At 48.2% G+C, this 24,551-nt stretch overlaps 2 protein-coding genes and 1 non-coding gene across 6 annotated transcripts in view; 1 reads left to right on the top strand and 2 right to left on the bottom strand.

Annotated features, from left to right (window-relative positions):
- Window positions 1–6,355, bottom strand: part of ELMOD3 (ELMO domain containing 3) — a 33,561-nt gene extending 27,206 nt beyond the window's left edge. The window contains exons 1-3 of one of the 4 annotated variants that reach the window (XM_065929096.1): window positions 5,847–6,355; window positions 4,556–4,724; window positions 2,722–3,008 (exon numbers count right to left, since the gene is read on the bottom strand). In XM_065929096.1, the coding sequence (XP_065785168.1) occupies window positions 2,722–2,772 (51 nt within the window). In that variant the 5' untranslated portion in view covers window positions 2,773–3,008; window positions 4,556–4,724; window positions 5,847–6,355. The remainder of the gene's footprint in view (window positions 1–2,721; window positions 3,009–4,555; window positions 4,725–5,846) is intronic. The other 3 variants (XM_065929097.1, XM_065929095.1, XM_065929098.1) reach the window with 3 other exon arrangements.
- A 60-nt stretch (window positions 6,356–6,415) lies between these two features.
- RETSAT (retinol saturase) lies at window positions 6,416–24,420 on the top strand. Its single transcript, XM_065929093.1, has 11 exons — window positions 6,416–6,677; window positions 8,609–8,791; window positions 9,209–9,450; window positions 10,162–10,363; window positions 11,473–11,670; window positions 17,298–17,417; window positions 21,684–21,822; window positions 22,051–22,160; window positions 22,236–22,402; window positions 22,590–22,749; window positions 22,952–24,420. Exons 1-11 carry the CDS (start codon window positions 6,509–6,511, stop codon window positions 23,089–23,091), a joined length of 1,830 nt encoding a protein of 609 aa, XP_065785165.1. The 5' UTR covers window positions 6,416–6,508; the 3' UTR covers window positions 23,092–24,420.
- On the bottom strand, window positions 19,927–19,998 carry TRNAC-ACA (transfer RNA cysteine (anticodon ACA)). The gene has a single exon. It is a non-coding gene; the product is annotated as a tRNA-Cys (tRNA).
- Window positions 24,421–24,551: the final 131 nt, after the last annotated feature.

The following is a 24,551-nucleotide window of genomic DNA, read 5'->3' as shown; positions in this document are numbered from 1 at the left end:
TGTCTATTTGGGGCCTGCAACTGCTTTTGAGGAATTTATCTAATATATATACTCATCCATGTGCAAAATGACATGCTTACAGTGTTATTCATGGCATTGTTTGTCTGTTTTTGTTTGTTTGTTTTGGCTGCACTGGGTCTTTGTTGCCATGCCATTTCTAACTGTGGTTCGAGGGCTTCTCACTGCGGTGGCTTCTCTTGTTGTGGAGCATGAGCTGTAGGGCACATGGGGTCAGCTGCCCCGGTGGCATATGGGATCTTCCTGGACCAGGGATCGAACACATGTCCCCTGCATTGGCAGGCAGATTCTTAACCACTAGACCACGAAGGAAATCCATGGTAGTACTGTTTATAAAAGCAAAAGGCTAGAAAAACTCTGAATGTCCACTGATGGACTTCTTATTTTACTTTATTTATAACTGCCCCCCCAACCCTGCCCCACCGTTTCACCGAGATGTATTGACATACATCAGTGTACAAGATGCAAGGTGCACAGCATAATGATTGGACTTAAACAGATTATGAAAGGATGACCAGGATAGGTTTAGTGATCATCCATCATCATCTCTTAATACTACATCAACAAACAAAAAATGTTTTTCCTTGTGATGAGAACTCTTAGGATTTATTCTCTTAACTTTCATTCTAACATATAGTGGTGTTACCTTTATCATGTTGTACATTATATTCCTAGTACTTATTTATCTTCTAACTGGAAGTTTGCATCTTTTCACTATCTAATCCCCCTTCCCCTATCTCTGGTAGCCACAAATCTAATCTCTTTTTCTACGAGTTTGTTTTTGAGTTATAATTCACTTACAACATGATATTAGTTCCTAGTGCACAACACAGTGATTTGATATTTCTATACATTTCAAAATGATCACCATGATAAATCTAGTTGTCACTAGTGAACTAATTTTAAATAAATTAAAGCATATCTGCTTAATGAGATCCTATACAGTCATTAACAAAAAGAGTAAGAAAGTACTTTATAAATGATTTGGAACAGTTTTCATGATATTAATATATTAAGTGACAAAGCAAAGGTCAGAGTATACTTTACCATTGGATTTTCTAAAAACAAAACAAAATAAAACAAAACACATAAATATATTTGCTTGTCTTTACAGAGGCTATTTCCAGAATTATAGTCTTCAAGGAAGTACTAACTTTGCCTCAGCAGGAAAACAGGGTGGCTGGGGAACAAGAGTGGAAGATAGTTTTTTCACTATATGTACATCCTCCATACTTTTGGATTTTGAACCATGTGCAGTATTATTTTCTCTAAGGCAGATAAAAGAAAAATAATGATAATTAAGAGAAAATAACTAATAAAGGTATCATTGCTATGTCAAGGCCCTGGAATCCCAGACTGTCCTGTTACTCTAATCCTGTTTCACGTATTTTTGCCAACTAACACTCCTTAGACACAACTTTGATTTTTTAATTTCTTTTTGCCTTCATTTTTGCCAGAAGAATGAACCATAAACACACCACAGCAGAGCTATTCCTCCACAACTGGCCTCCTGATGTCTAAGCACCATTACTTCCCACTTAGCTAGAGTGAACACACTTGCTGCAACTCCTCTCACCTCTAGGCCTTGGTCATGTGGTCGTGCCCCCACCTTCACCTTCTCAGTGTTTTCTGGGCCCTTCAAGATCAGTTCCATCTCCTCAGGGTGGCTGAGCTACAACGCTTTCCTGCAGCTACAATGGTTTCCTCACATCTCTATGTCCCATAGCCCCTCTGTATGTGGCATAAGGTCCTCTGCAAAAGACCTGTCTCCCCAGTCAGACTCTTCTGGTGTACTTGTTTTATATTTCTCAGACCATCTGCACAGCACTAGGCTTAAGATGGGCTTCTCTGGTGGCTCAGACGGTGAAGAATCCGCCTGCAATGCAGGTGACCCAGATTCAACCCCTCGGTCAGGAAGATCCCCTGGAGAAGGGGATGGCTACCTACTCCAGTATTCTTGCCTGGGAAATTCTATGGACAGAGGAGCCTGGCGGACTACAGTCCATGGGGTCACAGAGAGTCAGACATGCTCGCAGGCTCAAGATACGTTCTCAATAATATCTGGTGATTCACCGTGCTGCACAACTCCCTTGAGGAGACTGTGTGCTCAGGACTCATTGCATCCTTCTCTTCCTCTAGTGCCCAAAGATAAATGCTCTCTGGAAGAACAGTTCACCTGTCTTAGGACAGTGAAGAAAACCTCCCTGGACTCCCAAAGCACAGGCTTTGTCCCCATTCTAGCCACTGAACCCCAAAGGCTCCATTTAAGACCATTTCTGGGCAAGGTAGGGAGAAAGATGGGGAATACAGGGTGAGCTGCCAGGCTCACACAGAAACATAACACATGGAACCAGGGATCCTGATGATAAACAGGTCAAAATGGGCGTATGAGAGAGAAAGGGCCAGTATACAACCCAAACTGATTGAAATACATACTTCCTGGGAGATTCTAATTGAAATTTTCCTCCCACCCAAGCAAATCTAAACCCAAATCGTATAACCTACTCTGAAAGCAAGCCGTCAGGAAAGGCAATTGACCCAGAAGTGACTAGGAACTTCTTCTAAAAGAACAAGAGAACTGTATAGAGAATTTTTCCTACACACTTCTAAAGGTCCACACCCTCTTGATATATGCTCTCTCATTATTATTAACAATACATCCCATACCAACACCTTCTTTCCCAAACGGATATGTTTGCTTACCTGTCCATCTCTTCTTGCTTTCTCATGGAAAGAGTGAGAGTTTTCATTCATGACTCAAACTCATTTGTTCAAGTGACTTTTGTCCTTGGGCTCAGAAAGGAGTTTAACAAGGTCTGAGATTAGAAGCTATGGGGAGAGCCTGGGATTTGACTGTTCTACCATTGCCCGCCTTCTTGGCAGTCGTTCAGACTAAGAACAAGAAAACAGTCCCTCTGTGCCATCACCAGGGTGGAGGTTTCTGTGAGTCCTGAAAGCAGTCCTTGAGGACTCACTCTGGAGTCTCAGCCCTGAAAAAAAAAATTAAAGAAGAAAACTAGTTTCATCATTCAGTTATGCCTCTGACTTGAAAAATCTTCAAGCAGGTACTTCCCTGGTGGTCCAATGGTTGGGACTCTGCTGGTTTGATCCCCGGTTGGGGAACTAAGGTCCCACATGCCACAATCTGTGACCAAATAAGCAAATAAAAATAAAGTGATTATGGGATTTTAAATCATTAAAAAAAAAAAACCTTCAAGCAGCTGTAAACATATTCTGAATAAACAGGCCGTCTTAGTGAATGCCTGCTTCTTACTATCCATGTAATGGGACAGAAAGAAGTGGTCCCTGCAGGAGTCTAACAGCTGGATTCTCAGTGTCCAGGAGGCAGCATCACGTAAGTGGTGGGGATCTGTTTTTTTATTTGCTTTTTAAATTTATTCTTAATTGGTGGATAACTGCTTTACAGGGATCTGTTTTTGACAATGAAGTTACTGAGATCTGGGGCAGTATCTAAAAGTGAAAGTGTTAGTCGCTCAGTCTTGTCCATCCCTTTGCGACCCCAGGGGCTGTAGCTTGTAGGTTCCTCTGTCCATGGAATTCTCCAGGCAAGAATACTGAAGTGGGTAGCCATTCCCTCCTCTAGGGGATCTTCCAGACCCAGGGATCAAACCCAGGTCTCCTGAATTGCAGGCAGATTCTTTACTGTCAGAGCCACCAGGAAAGTCCACGTGTCTCAAAAGGGTGAGGATAATTTAGGGTGACACATTGGTGGGTGGTCTTAGCTGAAGTGTTCAGGCTTTACTCAGGTCTCAGACCTGGCTGGGCCTAATACTCAATTCAGTTCCTATGATGGTATTAACAGAAACTCAAAATGCAACACAATGCCGCCCCTTCCTCGTGAGCAGCAGTACTGTACATGTGGCAGCTTCCTGGCCAGTGAAGCTAACTCTAAGTATTGCCTCCCATGAGTCCACCTCAGGAAGTGAGTTGGGCAGGCCCACACCTCACCATGGGAGAACTGGACATCATAAGTGCCTGTCACAATAAGAATCTGGGTAAGTGGGCAGGTGACAGATAGTCATACCTCACAGACTTGGTTTACCTTTTTTTTGGCTGCACTGTGTGACTTGCAGGATCTTAATTCCCCAACCAGGGATCGAACCCTGGCTCTCTGCAGTGAAAGCATGGAGTCCTAACCAGTGGACCACCAGGGAATTCCTCAGTTGACTAAGAAAGGCTGACTAAGAAAGAAAGGTGGCATTGCTTTGGGGTCAGCTCTTCAGAGAACACAATCTGGGTTCCCTACAAACTGGAGGCCAGTAACAAGATGGACTCTGTCAGGGAACTGGACGCACTGACTGTTCCTAACACCGACAGCCAGAATACCTCATGATTGCTGGGCGGGACGCCTGGCTTATTGTAACAGGGCGCAGACAGTGTCCCGCAGTTATAGCAGCTCAGGAACCAACTCTCTCCATGTCCTCTGGCGCCTCAGCATCTACCTCCCTTTCCACTCCTTCCCCGCTGACCTTCTCAAGTGTTCTGCATATGACAAAACACGTACACATCGACCAACCTTGGGAAGATGATTGGCAGGTATGGCTACCACAAGCTCAGGGAGGCTCTTCTATTACTGGGCTTGAATTGAATCCAGCAGTGCTGAATCATGACCAGCTTTACACGCCTGCTAGTGCCTCAGTTCTGGCTGGAGTCCTGCCGGGGACTCCAAGAGGGACAGTTACGATCTGTATTAGAGAAAGAAATGAGCAGAAACTGTCAGACGAGCAAGTACTAGAAGTTATCACATCACTCCTAACAATATTAGGGAAGTTCCTTAATGGCTTTCCTATAAAGATGGATCCTTTCAAAATTCAGTATTTATGGTGCACCCACTGTATTTTGTTACTTTTTTTTTTTGTATTTTGTTAATTAAAAAAAAAAAAATTGAAGTAGTGGCTACCCTGGGGGTCCAGTGGCTAAGACTCCACACTCCCAATGCAGCTGGCTTGGGTTCAGTCATTAGCCAGAGAACTAGATCTCACATGCCGCAACTAAAGAACCTGCATGTGGCAACTAAGACCTGGCACAGCCAAATAAATAAATAATTTTTAAAAATCGAAATATAGTTGATTTAGAATGTGTTATTTTCCGGTATATAGCAAAGTGATTCAGATATATAACACATATACGGGCTTCCCAGATGGCACTAATGGTAAAGAATCTGCCTGCCAATGCAGGAGATGCAAGAGGCACCGGTTTGATCCTGTGGATGGGGATGAGCCACTGGCGCAGGAAATGGCAATTTGCTCCAGTATTCTTGCCTGGAAAATTCCATGGACAGAAGAACCGGGTGGGCTACAGTCTATGGGGTCGCAAAGAGTCAGACACAACTGAGCCTATCTACCTATCTATCTACAAAACTGAATACATTCTTTTTCCGATTCCTTTCCATTACAGATTATTCAGTTCAGTTCAGTTGCTCAATGATGTCCGGCTCTTTGCGACCCCATGGACTGCAGCATGCCAGGCTTTCCTGTCCATCATCAAATCCCGGAACTTACTCAAACTCACGTCCATAGTGTCGGTGATGCCATCTAACCATCTCATCCTCTGTTAGTACAAGATACTAAACATAGCTCCCTGTGCTATACAGTAGATCCTTGTTAATTTTTATGATGCATCCACTTTAGGAAAGGAGCTACATTAAAGCGAATGATTTTAAGTTTAAGCTTGCTGGGGCTTAAACGCTAAATACGTATTTAATCTGGAAATTGGGGCCACACCTTAAGTATAAATGCACACAAAGGTAGGATAGTCCTTTCATCGGCCTTGCCGCTGGGCGCTCCCCGCCCCCCTCCAGCCCTTACCCGACCCCGGCCGTAGGCGTCGCCATCCCAGGGCGCCCGGGCCAAAAACTATTGACTAGTTTGAGGGTCCCAGAATCCGGTGCTCGTCGGCTACGATGCGCAGATCTCAAGGGAGATCTCAATCCAGCGAGACACCCAGCCAGACAGGGGCTGCGTGGGGACTCTGACCAGAAACCTTCTCAACTGTTCGGCGGGGAAAACAGGAAAGTAACTTGCCACCGGTCATCCAGCGAGTCCGCGGCAGAGTGCAGACCACAACCCAGGTCTCCTGTCTGCCAGGATCGGGAGTCTCTCTCGGTCCTACAGCTCTCAGCCTTGTCTCGCCCCAGGGCGACCATTTCCGCCCCACATTCCTCCTCCTCTGACCCCCGCCTGGGGATCGCCGGCCGAGTCCCCGAGTTCCCAGTTCTTTGCTATTGGGGTCTCGCAGCCCCTCCGGGCCTCCTCTGCGCAGGAGCACTGCCCTCCGTGCCGCAGACGAAGCGAGTACGGGGAGCCGCGAGGGTCAATCTCCGCGGGCGACTTCGCTTCTCCGCGTGCAGATCAGTGGGCACGGTTGACTCCGCCTCCCTGGTGGGAGGACAAGTTTAACCCGCAGAGCTGAGGCCCCGATCCCAGGCGCCGTCCAAGCGAAAGAGTTCCCGGTACCCGGCGCCGGCGCGATGTGGGTGTCGCTGCTGCTACTGGCTACCCTGCTGCTGGTCATCCTCGGCAAAGTTTACAAGGGGCTGTTCTCAGGCAGCTCCCCGAACCCCTTCTTGGAGGATGTCAAACGGCCACCCGCACCTCTGGTGACCGACAAGGAGGCCAGGAAGAAAGTTCTTAAGCAAGGTGAGCGGGGGAGACACCCCGGGGACCTAGGCTGCGCCCGAGCATCCTCACGGGTTAGCGTTTCCCAGATGCAAAGTGTTGGGAGGGCATCTTTCCGTGTGTAGGCGCCCGCTTTAGAATCCACTCCTGGCGAGAGCCTTGGTCCCCGCAGGCCCGGGGAATCTTGGCCTCTAGGGTCTCGGACATCGTCCTCGGCGAGCAAGGTTCTTGTCATAGCCCTGCCACTTGGTATAGCGATGGCTAACGGTTTAAACAAGAGATCTTTCCCCGTCTTTGACTTTAAGACCGTAACATTTTCACTTATCTTCCCCAGGGGTTCAAGGGCGTGGGAGAGCTGCACAGAAACCTTTGTAGGAAATTGCATTTGGTTCATCAAGGAATGTGACTGACTGATTATGCTGGTCCCATCTCTTGTGGTTGAAGCGAGGTTCAGTGGGGTGCCTCGGGCTCAGAGCTCTTTGTTTACGGAGGATCTGTACTGTCATCTTTTAAAAAGTATTTGTGGGTTTCTTTTAGAGTTTAAAGAAAGAGTTCGGCTGCTTAAAAAATAAATAAAATAAAGACAGTGTTGTTGTAAGTGAAAGGCCTATTATTTCTGAGATCAGAGGTTTAACTGGACTCTGTCACAGTCTCTGCCGAAGAGAGTCAAACAGGACTGAGCAACTGAACAACAAACACTTGTTTACTCTGTAAAAAAAGTGAAAGTAAAAGTGTTAGTCACTGTCCGACCCTATGCGACCCCATGAACCATAGCCCTCCAGGCTCCTCTGTCCATGGCGTTTTCCAGGCAAGAATACTGGAGGGGGTTGCCATTTCCTTCTTCAGGAGACCTTCTCCACCTAGGGATCAAACCCCAGCCTCCAACATTGCAGGCACTTTCTCTACTGTCTGAGCCACCAGGGAAGCCTGATTTACTGTGTAAACATTAGCAAATCACTCCATTTATCTGGATTGGTCTAAAGATGAGATGATTAGTTTGTTTTTCAAACCAAGTTTTGATCTTTCCTAGTGGGTCATGATATCAATTTAGTGAGTTGCAACTAGCATTTTAAAATTCAGTCAAATGGAAAAATATCAGTGTATCCTATATTGTTCTGGTAAGTATTGTTAAACTTCTTTATATTATACACTGACGTATGTTCTGGATTATGAAATGTATTATTTTTCACTGTAGGTCTTTTAAAAACTGTTTGAAAAGTTCAAAGTTTACCGAGTTCTCTGGCAGCTTGAAAAATTCCAAAGCTCAGTTCTGGAGTGATCTTGAAAGAATAGATCTTGTGGAGAAAGTGCCCATACAGCACCTTGGGCTGTCCAGTTTTGTCTTGTTTAGGTGCCTCCTCCTTAATCCCACATCCAGGCTTCCCCAATGTGAAGGGGTGGTGCTGTGATTTCTCAGAAGAGCTCTGTCCTGCCTCTGTATCAAGATCTTTAAGAATCAAGATCTGAGTGGGCTGCACCACTACTGCCTGCTGATCCTGCATTTTCTGAAGATAACCTGCTTGTGAATGGACTGTGGCATGAGCCACCATCCAGCCCCATGACACTCTTCTCCTGTCCCCCACCTCCTTGGTTTCTTTCTTCCCTAGCTCGGTCTCTGACTGCGCTAGGTATTCTCCACTTGGATCACGGTCAGAATTTGTGTGTTTGTGTTATAGTTTATGAATTATTCTTTCTTTGCAAGTAGGGAAAATCCTCAGCCTATGTAGTGGTTTTGGTCTGAATCAGTTCAGATCAACCTAAATCACTTTGTTCAACCTTCTCTGGTGGGTCCTGAGTATTTCCCAGGTAAAATGTTTGAGATATTTTAGTGAGGAGCCCTGTGCCAAACTGCTCTAGAAATTTTCTGGAGCATCATATAAGCTAGAACATTCTGCCTTGGTTTCCACCTCATTGTCCTTTCATTGCCTTCTCCATCTCCTCTTTTGCTGCAGCTTTCTCGGTCAGCCAAGTGCCAGAGAAGCTGGATGTGGTGGTGATTGGCAGTGGCTTTGGGGGCTTGGCGGCAGCTGCGATCCTAGCCAAAACTGGCAAGCGAGTTCTTGTTCTGGAACAACATACCAAGGCAGGAGGCTGTTGTCATACCTTTGGAAAGAATGGCCTTGAATTTGACACGGGTAAGGCTGCCAAGGCAAAGGGGTGGGAGCAGGAGGTTTGGAGCAACCATAGTGGGACAAGCCTGGGCTTTTCAGTGGTTTTGGAGGCCCGGGTTTTCTTCTCCCTGGGCACTGTTTGTCTGACAGCTTTCCTGCCCAAATTCCTTTTGAAAAATTCCAGTCTAATCTCAGATGAAGGGAAAAGGGGTTAGAGACACAGCACATGTATCTCCATGGTCTGACAGCTGTACCTGATGACCTGGGCGGGGATCTGGTGGTTTCTGCTGCAACTCCCCTTTACAGAAAGGGTGGGTACCCCCTCTGTGAGCATGGACTTGGCCCTGTAGGACGCCTCTTTCACCTTGCTTCCTTGTTGGAGCCTTTCCAGGGCTTAATTCCCTTATTGCTATCATGCCTTGTTTTTCTTTCTCTCAACAGGAATCCATTATATCGGGCGTATGCAGGAGGGCAGCTCTGAGCGTTTTATCTTGGACCAGATCACTGAGGGGCAGCTAGACTGGGTTGCCTTGCCCTCTCCCTTTGACATCATGGTACTAGAAGGGCCTGATGGCCGAAAAGAGTTTCCCATGTACGCGGGGATGAAAGCCTACATTCAGGGCCTCAAGGACAAGTTTCCCCAGGAAGAAGCTGCCATTGACAAGTATATGAATCTAGTTAAGGTAACACGGACATATGTTATTCCCAACAAGGCTCACCTTCCTCATTAGTGGAGTGACGGATGAGGGAGGCAGGAAGGAGGAACAGACATGTTTGTCTGGAACTCAGCCCTGGCCTGAATTGACCTCTGTGCTCAGCCAGGCCCTCTCTCTGGAGCCTGGGCTCAGCAGCTGCCACTCACACTCTGGCCTGACCAGGCTGGCTTCCATGTGGTTACATCTCTAACCTCTTTTCACTTCATCTGAGACCAGATTGGAATTTTTCAAAAGGAATTTGGGCAGGAAACTGAAAAGCAAAAAAAGGACTCATCTGAGGGGGAGAATGGGAAAAAAAGAAAAAAGAAAACTTAGAGTACAGAGTTTTATGATCCAAATTTAGCCAAGTTCTGCTTCCCTGATAGCTCAGCAGGCTCAGAACCCAGTCCAGGAGACCGCCTGCAATGCAGGAGACGCAGGTTGGATCCCTGACTTGGGAAGATCCCCTGGAGAAGAAAATAGCAACTCACTCCAGTATTCTTGCCTGGAGAATCCCCATGGACAGAGGAGCCTGACAGGCTATATTCATAGCGTGGAAAAAGTCGAACATGACTCAGTGGCTAAACCACCACCACCAAGTGCTGTTGGTCCCTTGGACTGTGCAGGCTGTTGGACAGGCAGTTCTGTCACAGCGGGTCTGGAGGTGAGCCCTGTTCCTCCTGCTTACTCCTCTCCCAGGTGGTATCCCATGGAGTCATTCATGGTATCCTGCTGAAGATCCTCCCGCTGCCCGTGGCTCAGCTCCTCACCAAGTATGGGCTGCTCACCCGCTTCTCTCCGTTCCTTCGTGCGTCCACCCAGAGCCTGGCTGAGGTCCTGCAGCAGCTCCCCGCCTCTCCAGAGCTCCAGGCCGTGCTCAGCTACATCTTCCCCACTTACGGTGGGTCCTGGCCTTGGGCCCTGGGCAGCCCCTGGCTCTTTGTCTTTCTTCCTGAGCCTGGTTTATTCAGTCACTCAGTCATGTCTGACTCTTTGCAACCCCATGGACTGCAACACGCCAGGCTTCTGTGTCCTTCACTACCTCCTGGAGTTTGCTCAAACTCATGTGCATTGAGTCAGTGATGCCATCCAACTATCTCATGCTCTGTCACCCCTTTCTCCTGCCTTTGCTTTGTGAGCATTAGGGTCTTTTCCAATGAGTTGGCTTTTTGCATCAGGTAGCCAAAGTATTTAAGAGCTTCAGCTTCAGCATCAGTCCTTCCAATGAATATTCAGGACTCATTTCCTTTAGGATTGACTGGTTTCATCTCCTTGCTGCCCAAGAGACTCTCTAGAGTCTTCTCCAGCATCACAGTTCAAAAGCATCAATTCTTTGACTCTGAGCCTGCCTGGCTGACTGAAGTGGAGCTGCACACACTCCAGGTCCGCTGGAGCTTAGGGGAGAAATGCCTGTCTCCCTCCCTGCTGGATACCCTGAGAAAAATCCCCCTCACCAACGTCCTGGCTGGTTTTCTTTCCAGTCCACACACTCTTCCCTGGCAGCATGGCAGTTCGCAGGGAGGCCATTCCTACTGGCCCAAGACCTGGAACGCTCCCTGTTTGCCTGTTTGGATAGAAAGAGGCTGCCTGAGAATCACTCGGATCCTGGGAGGCATAGACTCAGGTTGCATGTTTGTTTTTCTTTTTTTTTTGGTCATGCTATGCAGCTTGCAGGATCTTAGTTCTCCAACCAGGCATTGAACCCAGGCTCCCCGCAACAGGGAAAGCACCTAGACCTAACCACTGGACCACCAGGGAATTCCCAAAGGCTGCATGTTTTCTGACAGGAACCTGTGTTCCTTTTTAAAATTTATTTTTTCATTGGAAGAAAATTACTTTACAATATTGTGTTGGTTTCTGCTGTCCAGCAATGTGAATCAGCCATAATTATACATGTATCTCTTTCCTCTTGAGCCTCCTTCCCCTCCCCCCACCCCATCCCTCCCATGTTCTGCTCTGAATGGTGTCGCTGCCTGCTCTTGCCTCATCACCCTCTCCTTCCTTCTGCAGGTGTGACCCCCAGCCACACCACCTTTTCCATGCATGCTCTGCTGGTTAACCACTACTTAAAAGGGGCCTTCTATCCCCGAGGGGGCTCCAGTGAGATTGCCTTCCACACCATCCCTGTGATTCAGCGGGCCGGGGGCGCTGTCCTCACAAGGGCCCCTGTGCAAAGCATCCTGCTCGACTCAGCTGGGAAAGCCTGTGGTGAGAGCCCTGCACCGTCCTCACAGTCCTTGGCGCGGGTGGGAGAGACGGGGGGTGCAGAGCAAAGAAAGCTCCGAGGGCAGAGACCTCCAGATCGGGGGTTACAGCTGGAATCTGCCGCAAGCTGGGGCCTACTGGGAATAGCCGTTGACCTGGTCAGGAAGTGAAAAGGACACAGGAAGGATAAAGGGTGGTATGGTCCCCAGAGAACATATCTTATCATTTATTCAATAGAGACAAGTAGTCATCCTTTAATCCAGGAGTTCCTTGAGTGTAGAGGCGGTGTCTTTTTTATCTTTATGTCTATAGACCTTAGCACATACTGGAGCCCAGTAAATGTTTGTTCAGTGACTGATGGAGTGAGTTGTAACCTGGGTGCTCCATAGGGTGGTGTGGAGGCCGCCAGGATGCCCTGTAAATGGCAGAGTGGGGCTCAGACTCTACCCTGGCTCAGGTGTTTGCTGTCACCTGTACAGAGAGTCAAAATTCCACCAAGGATAAACTCTGTGAGGAAAGGGTCTATGCAGGGAAGGGCTCTGGTAAACAGACAGGCCATCTAGGGTAACTTCAGAAGCCTCAGTGAAGGGAGAAGAGAGAGGCCTGAAGGAAACAGGGCTGGTGTGATGGTGAATTCACCCAAGTAAGCTTTCAAGGAGGAGGTGGTGAGTGGGTGGCCCAAGGCACCCAGAAGTCAAGGGAGAAAAGGCCGTCAGTGATCTTTGAGGACCTATCTGTGGAAGAGCCTGGAAAGTTCCCGGCAGTGAGGCGGGGGCGGCCATCAGCTGCGCAAGACTTTCTCTCACGGTCACAGACCAGTTTTCCTTCCAGCTGTCAGGCGGTCTGTGAACCAAGGAGGGTTTATCAGTTGAATGAAGTTCAGTTCTGGATATATTTATGTTTTTCACATGCTATGTGATAAAAGATGGAGGTAAAAGATAAGTAAATCCTAATCTCTAACTCAGGAAGTTTCCAGCCTCAGAGGGCAGCAGATGACTGAGATATGATCAAGGTGCCGCATGGAGGCACGCACTGAGGCTGGAGTTGGCACAGGATGGTGGGACAGGGAGTCTCCAGAGGGAGGTCGTGATGGGTGAGAGGAAGCTGGTCAGAGGGGAGAGGAGGTCACTCCAGGCAGGGGGAACAGAATGTGCAGAGGCACAGCGATAGGAAAGAGCTGAGTTTCTTTCTTCTCTGTTTTGGTTGCACTGGGTCTCAGATGCAGCACATGGAATCTTTGGTCTTCTTTGTGTCATGTGAACTCTTAGCTGTGGCATGTGGGATCTAGTTCCCTGATCAGGGATCAAAGCTGGGCCCCCTTCATTGGCAGCTCAGTGTCTTAGCCACGGGACCACCAGAGAAGTCCCATGAGCTGAATATGTTTAGGAATCTGAAAATGTTAGGTTGAATCATAAGAGACTGTCACATTTCTAGGTTAAAAAAATGATTGACTGTCAGCTCTTGGGGGCTTCCCAGATGACACAGTTGGTAAAGAATCCATCTGCAATGCAGGAGCTGCAGGAGACGTATGTTTGATCCCTGGGTCAGAAAGATCCTCAGAGAAGGAAATGGCAACCCACTCCAGTATTCTTGCCTGGGAAATCCCATGGACAGAGGAGCCTGGCAGGCTACAGCCCATGGGGTTGCAAAGAGTCGGACACAATTGAGCATGATTGCACACACATGCTATTTGCATATCAGTTCAGTTCAGTTCAGTTGCTCAGTCGTGTCCAACTCTGCAACCCCATGAATCGCAGCATGCCAGGCCTCCCTGTCCATCACCAACTCCCAGAGTTTACTCAAACTCATGTCCATCGAGTTGGTGATGCCATCCAGCCATCTCATCCTCTGTCATCCCCTTCTCCGCCTGCCCCCAACCTCTCCCAGCATCAGGGTCTTTTCCAATGAGTCAACTCTTCTCATGAGGTGGCCAAAGTATTGGAATTTCAGCTTCAGCATCAGTCCTTCCAATGAACACCCAGGACTGATCTCCTTTAGGATGGACTGGTTGGATCTCCTTGAAGTCCAAGGGACTCTCAACAGTCTTCTCCAACACCACAATTCAAAAGCATCAATTTTTCGGTGCTCAGCTTTCTTCACAGTCCAACTCTCACATCCATACATGACCACTGGAAAAACCATAGCCTTGATTAGACAGACCTTTGTTGGCAAAGTAATGTCTCTGCTTTTTAATATGCTATTTAGGTTGGTCATAACTTTCCTTCCAAGGAATAAGCATCTTTTAATTTCATGGCTGCAATTACCATCTAGTGATTTTGGAGCCCAAAAAAATAAAGTCTGACACTGCTTCCACTGTTTCCTCATCTATTTCCCATGAAGTGATGGAACTGGATGCCATGATCTTAGTTTTCTGAATATTGAGTTTTAAGCCAACTTTTTCACTCTCCTGTTTCACTTTCATCAAGAGGCTTTTTAGTTCCTCTTCACTTACTGCCATAAGGGTGGTGTCATCTGCATATCTAAGGTTATTGATGTTTCTCCCAGCAATCTTGATTCCAGCTTGTGATTCTTCCAGCCCAGCGTTTCTCATGATGTACTCTGCATATAAGTTAAATAAGCAGGGTGACAATATACAGCCTTGATGTACTCCTTTTCCTGTTTGGAACCAGTCTGTTGTTCCATGTCCAGACTGTTGCTTCCTGACCTCCATACAGGTTTCTCAAGAGGTGGGTCAGGTGGTCTGGTATTCCCATCTCTTTCAGAATTTTCCACAGTTTATTGTTATCCACACAGTCAAAGACTTTGACATAGTCAATAAAGCAGAAATAGATGTTTTCCTGGAACTCTCTTGCTTTTTTGATGATCCAGCAGATATTGGCAATTTGATCTCTGGTTCCTCTGCCTTTTCTAAATCCAGCTTGAACATCCGGAAGTTTATGGTTCATGTATTGCTGAAGCCTGGCTTGGAGAATTTTGAGCATTACTTTGCTAGTGTGTGAGATGAGTGCAATTGTGCGGTAGTTTGAGCATTCTTTGGGATTGGAATGAAAACTGACCTTTTCCAGTCCTGTGACCATTGCTGAGTTTTCCAAATTTGCTGGCATATTGAGTGCAGCACTTTCACAGCATCATCTTTCAGGATTTGAAATAGCTCAACTGGAATTCCATCACCTCCACTAGCTTTGTTTGTAGTGACGCTTTCTAAGGCCCACTTGACTTCATATTCCAGGATGTCTGGCTCTAGGTGAGTGATCACACCATCGTGATTATCTGGGTCATGAAGATCTTTTTTTGTACAGTCCTTCTGTGTATTCTTGCCACATCTTCTTAATATCTTCTGCTTCTGTTAGGTCCCTACCATTTCTGACCTTTATTGAGCCCATCTTTGCATGAAATGTTCCCTTGGTATCTCTAATTTTCTTGAAGAGATCTCTAGTCTTTCCCATTCTATTGTTTTCCTCTATTTCTTTGCATTGATCACTGAGGAAGGCTTTCTTATCTCTCCTTGCTATTCTTTGGAACTCTGCATTCAAATGGGAATATCTTTCCTTTTCTCCTTTGCTTTTCACTTCTCTTCTTTCACAGCTATTTGTAAGGCCTCCTCAGACAACCATTTTGCTTTTTTGCATTTCTTTTTCTTGGGGATGTTCTTGATCCCTGTCTCCTGTACAATGTCACGAACCTCTGTCCATAGTTCATCAGGCACTCTGTCTATCAGATCTAGTCCCTTAAATCTACTTCTCACTTCCACTGTATAGTCATAAGGGATTTGATTTAGGTCATACCTGAATGGTCTAGTGGTTTTCCCCACTTTCTTCAATTTAAGTCTGAATTTGGCAATAAGGAGTTCATGATCTGAGCCACAGTCAGCTCCCGGTCTTGTTTTTGCTGACTGTTTAGAGCTTCTCCATCTTTGGCTGCAAAGAATATAATCAATCTGATTTTGGTGTTGATCATCTGGTGATGCCCATGTGTAGAGTCTTTTGTGTTGCTGGAAGAGGGTGTCTGCTATGACCAGTGTGTTCTCTCAGCAAAACTCTATTAGCCTTTGCCCTGCTTCATTCCGTACTCCAAGGCCAAATTCGCCTGTTACTCCAGGTGTTTCTTGACTTTCTATTTTTGCATTCCAGTCCCCTATAATGAAAAGGATATCTTTTTTGGGTGTTAGTTCTAAAAGGTCTTGTAGGTCTTCATAGAACCATTCAACTTTAGCTTCTTCAGTGTTACTGGTTGGGGCATAGACTTGGATTACCGTGATATTGAATGGTTTGCCTTGGAAATGAACAGAGATCATTCTGTCATTTTTGAGATTGAATCCAAGTACTGCATTTTGGACTCTTTTGTTGACCATGATGGCTACTCCATTTCTTCTAAGGGATTCCTGCCCACAGTAGTAGATATAATGGTCATCTGAGTTAAAATTCACCCATTCCAGTCCATTTTAGTTCGCTGATTCCTAGAATGTCCACATTCACTCTTGCCATCTCTTGTTTGACCACTTCCAATTTGCCTTGATTCATGGACCTAACATTCCAGGTTCCTATGCAATATTGCTCTTTACAGCATCGGACCTTGCTTCTATCACCAGTCACATCCACAACTGGGTGTTGTTTTTGCTTTGGCTCCATCCCTTCATTCTTTCTGGAGTTATTTCTCCACTGATCTCCAGTAACCTATTGGGCACCTACCGACCTGGGGAGTTCCTCTTTCAGTATCCTATCATTTTGCCTTTTCATACTGTTCATGGGGCTCTCAAGGCAAGAATACTGAAGTGGTTTGCCATTCCCTTCTCCAGTGGATGACATTCTGTCAGACCTCTCCACCATGACCCGTCCATCCTGGGTGGCGCCACACGGCACGGCTTAGTTTCATTGAGTTAGACACGACTGTGGTCCTGTGATCAGACTGGCTAGTTTTCTGGGATTATGGTTTCAGTGTGCCTGCCCTTTGATGCCCTCTCGCAACACCCAGCCTCTTACTTGGGTTTGTCTTACCTTGGATGTGGGGTATCTCTTCACGGCTGCTCCAGCAAAGCGCAGCTGCTGCTCCTTACCTTGGATGAGGAGTATCTCCTCACGGCTGCCCTCCTGACCTTGAACATGGAATAGCTCCTCTCGGCCCTCCTGCCCCTGCGCAGCCACCACTCCTTGGATGTGGGGTAGCTCCTCTCAGCCACCGCCCCTGGCCAGTCCTATCCAATAGTTTGGTGAAAACGGTCAGACAGTCAGAGATGAGGCTGGATGCACAGAAGGGAACACATCACAGAAGGCTGATACGAGACTCTGGAGTTTAATTAGAGGTTGAGGTGTCACTGGAGGGTTTAAAAGAGAGTGTGTTGGAACCAAAAACTCTGGCAACAGTAAAGAAGGACCTGGCATTCTAATGAAGGCTGTTAGCTCACAGGCTCTGTCTGAGTTAGTGTGGAGGTTGGCTGGTAGCTAAAGAGAAGAGCTCCCATATCAGGTAGAGAGAGAGCTAGAAAGCCAGTGTGGGGACTGTGGACCTTTTGGGCCTTGTAGGCAGTGCTTTGGGCTGATCCCTCACTCTGCAGTTTTAGCTGGGGCCCATCTGCCTGGGTCAGTGTGGGAGAAATGGGGGAGGGTAGGAATGGGGGCCTTTCTTGTTTTCTTGGAGTGCACAGAACCTCAGCCAAGCTCTTGTGCCTGCAGGTGTCACTGTGAAGAAGGGTGAGGACCTGGTGAACATCTATTGCCCCATTGTGATCTCTGATGCGGGATTGTTCAACACCTACGAGCGCTTGTTGCCAGAGCAGGCCCGCTGTCTGCCAGGTAAACGAATGAGTTGCGTGGCTCTCCTCCAAGTGCCCTGGACCTGCCCTCTGCTTCCAGCTGACTCAGCCTGGCTGACGCTTCCCCCAGCATCAGGGCTGCCCTTTGACCCTCCTTAGGCAGAAAAGGTGATCACACCAATTTCTATTAATAACATCCATCCCCAGCAGGCCTCTGTTTAGGGGGTGGGATCAACTTCCTTTGTACTGTATCCTCCCCAAAGACCCTTTAGTTTTTATCTCTTATTTCATTCTTGGCAAATATACACCCCTTCCCCTGATAACCTCAACCACGTTTCCCTTTCCTCTTTCAAGTTTCCAGTCCCAGTTGCCCATTTCCGTTTCCCTTGACTTAGATCATCTCCCTGATAGTTACTGGTGGTGGATTGAGTCTTAAAGGAATGTTTCCTGGGCTTTTCATTAAGTTTGCCATGGGAATTCTGCTTCTTTCCTTAATTTTGCACTTGTTCGGTGTCGGGAAGTCTGGCCTGACATTGCTGTTAAGGGAAGAGAAGGCTGGAGTGGAGACGAAAGTCTTGATATCATTGCTGTGGGCCTTATTTGGGACCTAAGGTTATGTTTTCCTGCCTCTGCAGGAACCAGCTTTGTATTGGTGCTGAGGCTACAGGGGTACCCTCCTGGCTTCGTCTCCTGAAACCCTGCTCTCAAAACCTGGGACCCAGATAGAAATAAGCCTCAGTCCAGTCATCTCTGGGTTTCCCAGGTGGCTCAGTGGTAAAGAATCCATTTGCCAGTGAAGAAGATGCAGGAGACTCAGGTTCAATCCCTGGGTGGAGAAGATCTCCTGGAGGAGGAAATGACAAGCCACTCCAGTATTCTTGGTGGGATAATCCCATGGACAGAGGAGCATGGTGAGCTACAGTCCATGGGTTTGCCAAGAGTTGGACATGACTGAGCACGCACACACATGCCAGTCATCTCCACTGACAGGCTGTGTCCAAAAATGAAAGCTTGTGGTTTTGGGTGGGGAGGCATGTTTGTGTGCGAGCTTTACCTTTGTCCTTGCATTTGATCCTCAGCTGCTGGGTAGAGAGCTCATGTTGATGGCAGGGGAAATGGAGGCACACAGTTGAATCACTGCCCAAGGCCCACCCAGCTGGAGGCAGCCAAGTGGAGAGGAAGAGGCTGATGTTTCTGACTCCTAAGCCTGGACTCCTTGCCCACTCTGGGCTGGGAAACATGGCTTCCAGAGAGAAGGCCTTACTAGAAGGAGGAGGAGAGCGGATCAGCTCATAAGGGACAGAGTGACTGAGCCAAGGTTAGCTGGGGTGTCACCATTTGGAAATGGAGCTGGCAGCTCCCCATGTGATTGAGGGAAGGACACCACTGGCCAGCAGGCGGCCAGCGATCTAGGAGGGTGAGAGAGAGGGTTCTGTGTCCAGGCCTCTGGCTGGGGCGGGAGGTGGGGAGTAAGGAGCAGCCCAAGATGCGTTTGGAGTGGAAACCTGAGGAGGAGCCTAGAGCCCAGTATAAGGAGCATCCACTCTGGAGGGTTCTTGGGGAACTCGGGAAGGAGGCCCAGTAGAAAAGTGAGGTCTTGGCTTTCCTGGTCGGGGAGAGGGTCAGCGGCCGCTGTGACTGTCTCTGGGGTACAGGACGTGTACTTGGGTAACAGGCCCTCAGCCCTTTGCCTCCTTTCACTGGGCCTCGGCCAATGTCTGCTGCCAGCGAAGGCCTCCCCTCTCTCAGGCTGGGTGAGCTGCGCGGCGTGAGGTAGAGACCGCCCAGTGGCCTTTGGTACTTCCAACCTCCCTCTCTCCCAGGACCTTTGAACCCTGACGCTGCCTCCCGGTGGGCCTGGGCGCTCATCAAGTGCACTTCCTCAGGTGACAAAAAATCCACAAGGAAGGGAATGCAAATAAATGACATGGAGTTATTGGAGGGACACCTTAAAAAAAAAAAAAAGTGAAAGTATTTTCCTGCCTAGAATGATTCCTAGTCTCCTTTGAATCTAAGAGGCATTAAGAACATAATTTGTTTTTTGTTTGTGTGTGTGTGCTCAGTTGTGTCTTGCTCTTTGCAACCCCGTGGACTATAACCTGCCAGGCTCCTCTGTCCATGGGATTCTCTTGGCAGGAATACTGGAATGGGTTGCCATGCTCTCCTCCAGGGAATCTTCCCCACCCAGGGATTGAACCCGAGTCTCCTGTGTCTCCTGCATTGGCAGGCGGATTCTTTACCCCAAGCCACATGTGTAAAGAACATAATTTCTTTTACACTTAATGTTCATACAACCTAAGTGAATAAGGAAAGGACCCTATGAGGGAGTTCTGTATTTTATGAAAATTCCTTTCCGTGCTTAGAGATAGAGGGGAAGATTAGTCCTGTATCTGTGGGCTCTCCTTGTTCCAGCTAGTTATTGTTTAGTCACTAAGTTGTGTCTGACTTTTTTGTGACCCCATGGACTGTAGCCTACCAGGCTCCTCTTTCCATGGGCTTTCCCAGACAAGAATACTGGAGTGGGTTGCCATTTCCTTCTCCAGGGGATCTTCCCAACCCAGGGATCGAACCTGGGTCTCCTGCATTGTAGGCAGATTCTTTACCAACTGAGACACCAGGGAAGCGCCACCTTAGTCAACCTCTGCCCCCCCGCTCCCCCCAAAAGACAGTACATGGTTTTGACTTGGTTATTCCACTCCAGCCTTCTTTCCCATCCCCAAATTCTATTTTGGTCACATGGTGCTGGGTACAAAAACAAAAAAGGGAGCTTGCCCCTCCTTCACTGGCAGGTACAGCTTCCACTGCTCCTATGTATCTCAGCCCTGAAGACAGTCTCTTGTGCCAGCACCCTCCCCCCTCCACCTGCCTGAAGGACCAGCCACCCCTCCTGAGTGGGAGTTGGAAGAATCCCAGTTTGAGAACATTTCAGACAGTGGTGGCAGTGATGGTCAACCTAGAGGCCCCAGAGACTCCTGGGATTCCTGATGTTTCCAGCTGTTTGGGGTAGAGATTCTGACAGTTCTGTCTATGTCTCTGAGATGGAAACAGGATATCTGGTGGCCTTGGGGACCAGGCAGTGCTGGTTGGGGTTGAGGGTATGGAGGTGAGGTGGTCAGACCGAGGGAGTCTTTGTGAATAGGACTGTTGTTCTTAAATTCTGGGGCTGAGCTTGGGCATTATTGGGGATGTTTTGAAGAGGACATTTTTTTGAGTGAGGAAGGCTCATTGACAAAATAAGTAAAGGAGCTGAGGCTGGTCTGGAGCAGTAGGGTTTGGTCTCATCATTGTGTGACTGATTTGAGACCCAAGGTTCTTTTTTATAATTGATTTTTTTTAATGGAGTATAGTTGCTTTACAGTGTTTTGTTACTTTCTGCTGTAGAACAAAGTGAATCAATTATATGTACACATATATCCCTTCATTTTTAGATTTCCTTCCCCTTTAGGTCATCACAGAGCACGGAGTAGTTTCCTGTGCTATATAGTAGGTTCTCATTAGTTATCTATTTTATGTGTGTATGTGTGTGGGGGGTAAGTTAGTCGCTCAGTCCTGTCTAACTCTTTGTGACCCCATGGACTGTAACCTGCCAGGTTCCATGGACAGAGGAGCCTGGCAGGCTATAGTCCATGGAGTTGCAAAGAGTCAGACATGACTGAGGGACTAACATTTTCACTTTTCTTCATTAGATGGTTTGTATTCAACTTAATACTGAAGCCAAGGCTTATAACAGACTACTGTTCACAGCCATGGTCTTTGTCACGTGGAGCCCTGTCCTTTGCTCATAACATTTATTTATTGGCTGTGCTAGTCTTTGTTGCTGCACGCGGGCTTTCTCTAGTTGTGAGCAGGGGCTACTCCTTCTTGTGGTGCACAGACTTCTCAGTGCAGTGGCTTCTCTTGTTTTTGAGCACGGGTTCTAGAGCGCAGGCTCAGAAGTTGTGGCACACGGGCCCTGAGGTATATGGGATCTTCCCCAACCAGGGGTTGAACCTGCATCCCCTGCATTGGCAGATGGATTCTTTACCACTGGACCACCAGGGAAGTCCCTGCTCTTAACTTAGACATTAAGGTAACAATGGGACCATCACGCAGATGCTGTGAATGGCTCAGGAGCTGGCATCTCTGCTTCTCAAGGCACTCAGAGCAGATGTCTGGGGCCATGGCCATCACAGGCAGGAGACTGAGGAGCAGGCTGAGTGGTCCAAACAGCTGAGGCTACAGATGAGGCGAGCAGGTGTCTGAAGGCTCCCGGGGTGGCAGCAGATCTTGGTGGTCTCCTTTTCATGGCTCTCCTAACTGTCTGCAGGTGTGAAGCGGCAGCTGGGGATGGTTCGGCCCGGCCTGAGCATGGTCTCTGTCTTCATCTGCCTCCGAGGCACCAAGAAAGACCTGGGGCTGCCGACCACCAACTACTATATTTATTTTGACAAAGACATGGACAAAGCGTAAGGCATGGGTGCAGCCTGGTCCCCCAGAGCCACAGATGCTAGGAGAGAAGCGGCAGGATACAAGATGGGAGGAGATGGGCAAGGATCTACTCCAAAAGGAATTTTTCCCACCTGGGCTGTGCCTTGGCTTCATCCCTTGGGGGTCCCTGGGGATGAGCTGTGCTCGGGGTGGGGCTGGTGGCTGTGGGGAACATGGCCGGGACCAACAGCCCCTCTCCTCCCCAGGATGGAGCACTATGTCTCTCTGCCTGGGGACAAGGCCGCCGCGCACATGCCTATTCTCTTCATTTCCTTCCCGTCGACCAAGGACCCAACTTGGGAGGACCGGTACCCAGGTGAGGCTTGATGTGCTGGGAGCTGGGGCTTGGGTGGGTAGGGGCAGCAGCAGTGACCCGGCTCTGCGTCCCCAGACCGGTCGGCAGCGATCGTGCTAGTGCCCACCTCATACGAGTGGTTCAAGGAGTGGCAGGACGAGCCCCAGGGAAAGCGGAGCAGTGCCTACGAGACCCTCAAGAGCTCCTTTGTTGAAGCTGCTATGTCGGTCTTCCTGAAGCAGTTCCCACATCTGGAGGGGAAGGTAGGAGGGCAGAGTTGGTGGTCGGTGCATCTCTGCCCCTTCTGTGGGGCTGGGAATGAGGCCTGGGGTGACTGAGCTCCAGGGGAGCCCATGCTGGCTGGCAGCTCATGCAGGGGCAGGGAAGGAAGAGGCGAGGGTCTCACAAGGTCCCCCTCCCACTCTTTGGCCACTTTTTTTGCCTCTTCAGGTGGACAGTGTGACTGGAGGGTCCCCGCTGAGCAATCAGTTCTACCTGGCGGCTCCCCAAGGGGCCTGCTACGGGGCTGACCATGACCTGGGCCGCCTGCATCCTGGCGCGATGGCCTCCATGAGGGCCCAGAGCCCCATCCCAAACCTTTACTTGACAGGTACGCTGAAGGCCCCATCCTGCCAGGAAAGCTGGGCCTCATTGTCACTCAGAGTGCTGTTTCTGTTGCCTCGGTGGCTGGGGCCCCTGGTCCTAGTCTGAAGGCATCTCTGTGGCCCTGGCTCAGGGGCCCTTGTCTTCCCACTACCCTGCTTGGAGGTGGGGCAGAGGGATGCTTACAGGCCTCCGCTCTTGTCCCCCAGGCCAAGACATTGTCACCTGTGGGTTGGTTGGAGCCCTGCAAGGGGCCTTGCTGTGCAGCAGCGCCATCCTGAAGCGGAACTTGTACTCAGACCTTCGGAAGCTTGGCTCGCGGATCCAGGCCCAGAAGAAAAAGAATTAGTTGGCTCAGGCAGGAGTCAGAGGAACTGGCACATCCCCTGCCTCACCTGTTTTTCTGCATTAGTTCCTTGATCACGTAAAGCACTCTTATTGTTTCTCATTTTTGGATACAGGTCCAACACACAGGTCTAGCATAGATGGTGGTTCTTAAACTGAAGCTCCTTCACACCTTTTAGAACATGCTGTTCCTACAAAACGCCCAGTGTGGCTACTGACATGGGTGGCTTTCATGACCCGTCAAGCTGCGCTCTGCATCCAACACCCACACCTCCTAAGTCTGAGCCATCAGATGGAATATTCTCATCAGGTGGCTAGAACCCTTGAGAGCTTGGGTCGGCTGAAGCAGGGGGGTCGGTCCCGTTGGCCTGAGGCTTCTCCTCCAGTTCCCCCTTAATGCCTCACTGCAGTTCTATGCAACAAAGAGAAGGTGTCTGGTGAGCATGGTTTGGCTTGTAGTTCCACAGGCTCAAGAGGATGCAGATCCTATTTTTCTGGTTCCAGTGGCTCTTCTGAGTGTGGGGAAACTCCTGTGATATGGCCCATGTGGATGTGGGGGCTGGCAGTGGACAGGACGCGTTAGCTAGCAAGGTATATATGTTATGGGAGAACATCCAATTCGTATGCGGCAGGGGCCTAGGCTTGTTTTCCTTATGATTGGGGTCACGCTGGGTTCTCACCGTGTCAGCACCAGGATACCCTCCCAGACCTCAGGGCCTGAGCCCCAAGGCGTAGCTTCCTAAAATACACAGCAGTCAGGGCAGAGGCCTAGAAAGACAGCTTCACTGGGGTTGACACAGGCGGAAAGCATTCCAGCCAAGGGTACAGCAAAGGACAAACACTGGGAGGTAACGAGTGTATTATGACAAGCAGCCCAGTTACCTCTGACCTAGAATCAGGGCTGCCTGGTGAGGAGGAATGGGGTTGGAAGTAAGGATCAGGTCATGGAAAGTTACAGAATGTATGCAATGCCTGGGAATGTGTTTCCAGTGTGTTGGAACTTACATGGGGATCAGGTGGGAAGGTGAGTGAAGGTGCTAAAGGTTAAAAAAAAAAAAGACCTTTTCCTTATTAACGTGCCTTATTTCAGTCAATTTTAATGCAGTACTAATAACCTTAATATTTAGAGCGGGATTAAGAGGTACAATATAATCATTAATACTAAAATAACTTCATATGGGGACAAATGGTTACTAGACTTATTGTGATCAATTTTGTAATGTATACAAATGTCAAATCACTATGTTGTACACCTGAAATTAATACAATGTATATCAACTATACTTTTTTTAAAAAGAGGAAAAAATTAAATTTATTAATTTTATAGCTTTAATATTTGAAATTTATTTTGGTTTCTGTGCAGAGATACAAAACTACGTGGTGATGGCATTCACAGAAGCTCAGTAAAACATTATATGGAAAAATACTTATCGTTGAACCAAATAAGCTTTAAAGAAATAACTC

This window comes from Muntiacus reevesi, chromosome 3 (genome assembly GCF_963930625.1).
Source record: "Muntiacus reevesi chromosome 3, mMunRee1.1, whole genome shotgun sequence".
In the NCBI taxonomy this organism is placed as follows: Eukaryota; Metazoa; Chordata; class Mammalia; order Artiodactyla; family Cervidae; genus Muntiacus; species Muntiacus reevesi.
The sequence above is the reverse complement of the archived record's forward strand: the minus strand, read 5'-3'. Positions and strand labels throughout refer to the sequence as shown.

Bases quoted from the DNA above. Each gene is read 5' to 3' on its own strand.
- RETSAT (XM_065929093.1), top strand. From the start codon at position 6,509: ATGTGGGTGTCGCTGCTGCTACTGGCTACCCTGCTGCTGGTCATCCTC. The intron at 11,671-17,297 runs GTGAGAGCCCTG...TTGTGCCTGCAG, and splicing joins CTCAGCTGGGAAAGCCTGTG to GTGTCACTGTGAAGAAGGGT. The intron at 17,418-21,683 runs GTAAACGAATGA...AACTGTCTGCAG, and splicing joins GCAGGCCCGCTGTCTGCCAG to GTGTGAAGCGGCAGCTGGGG.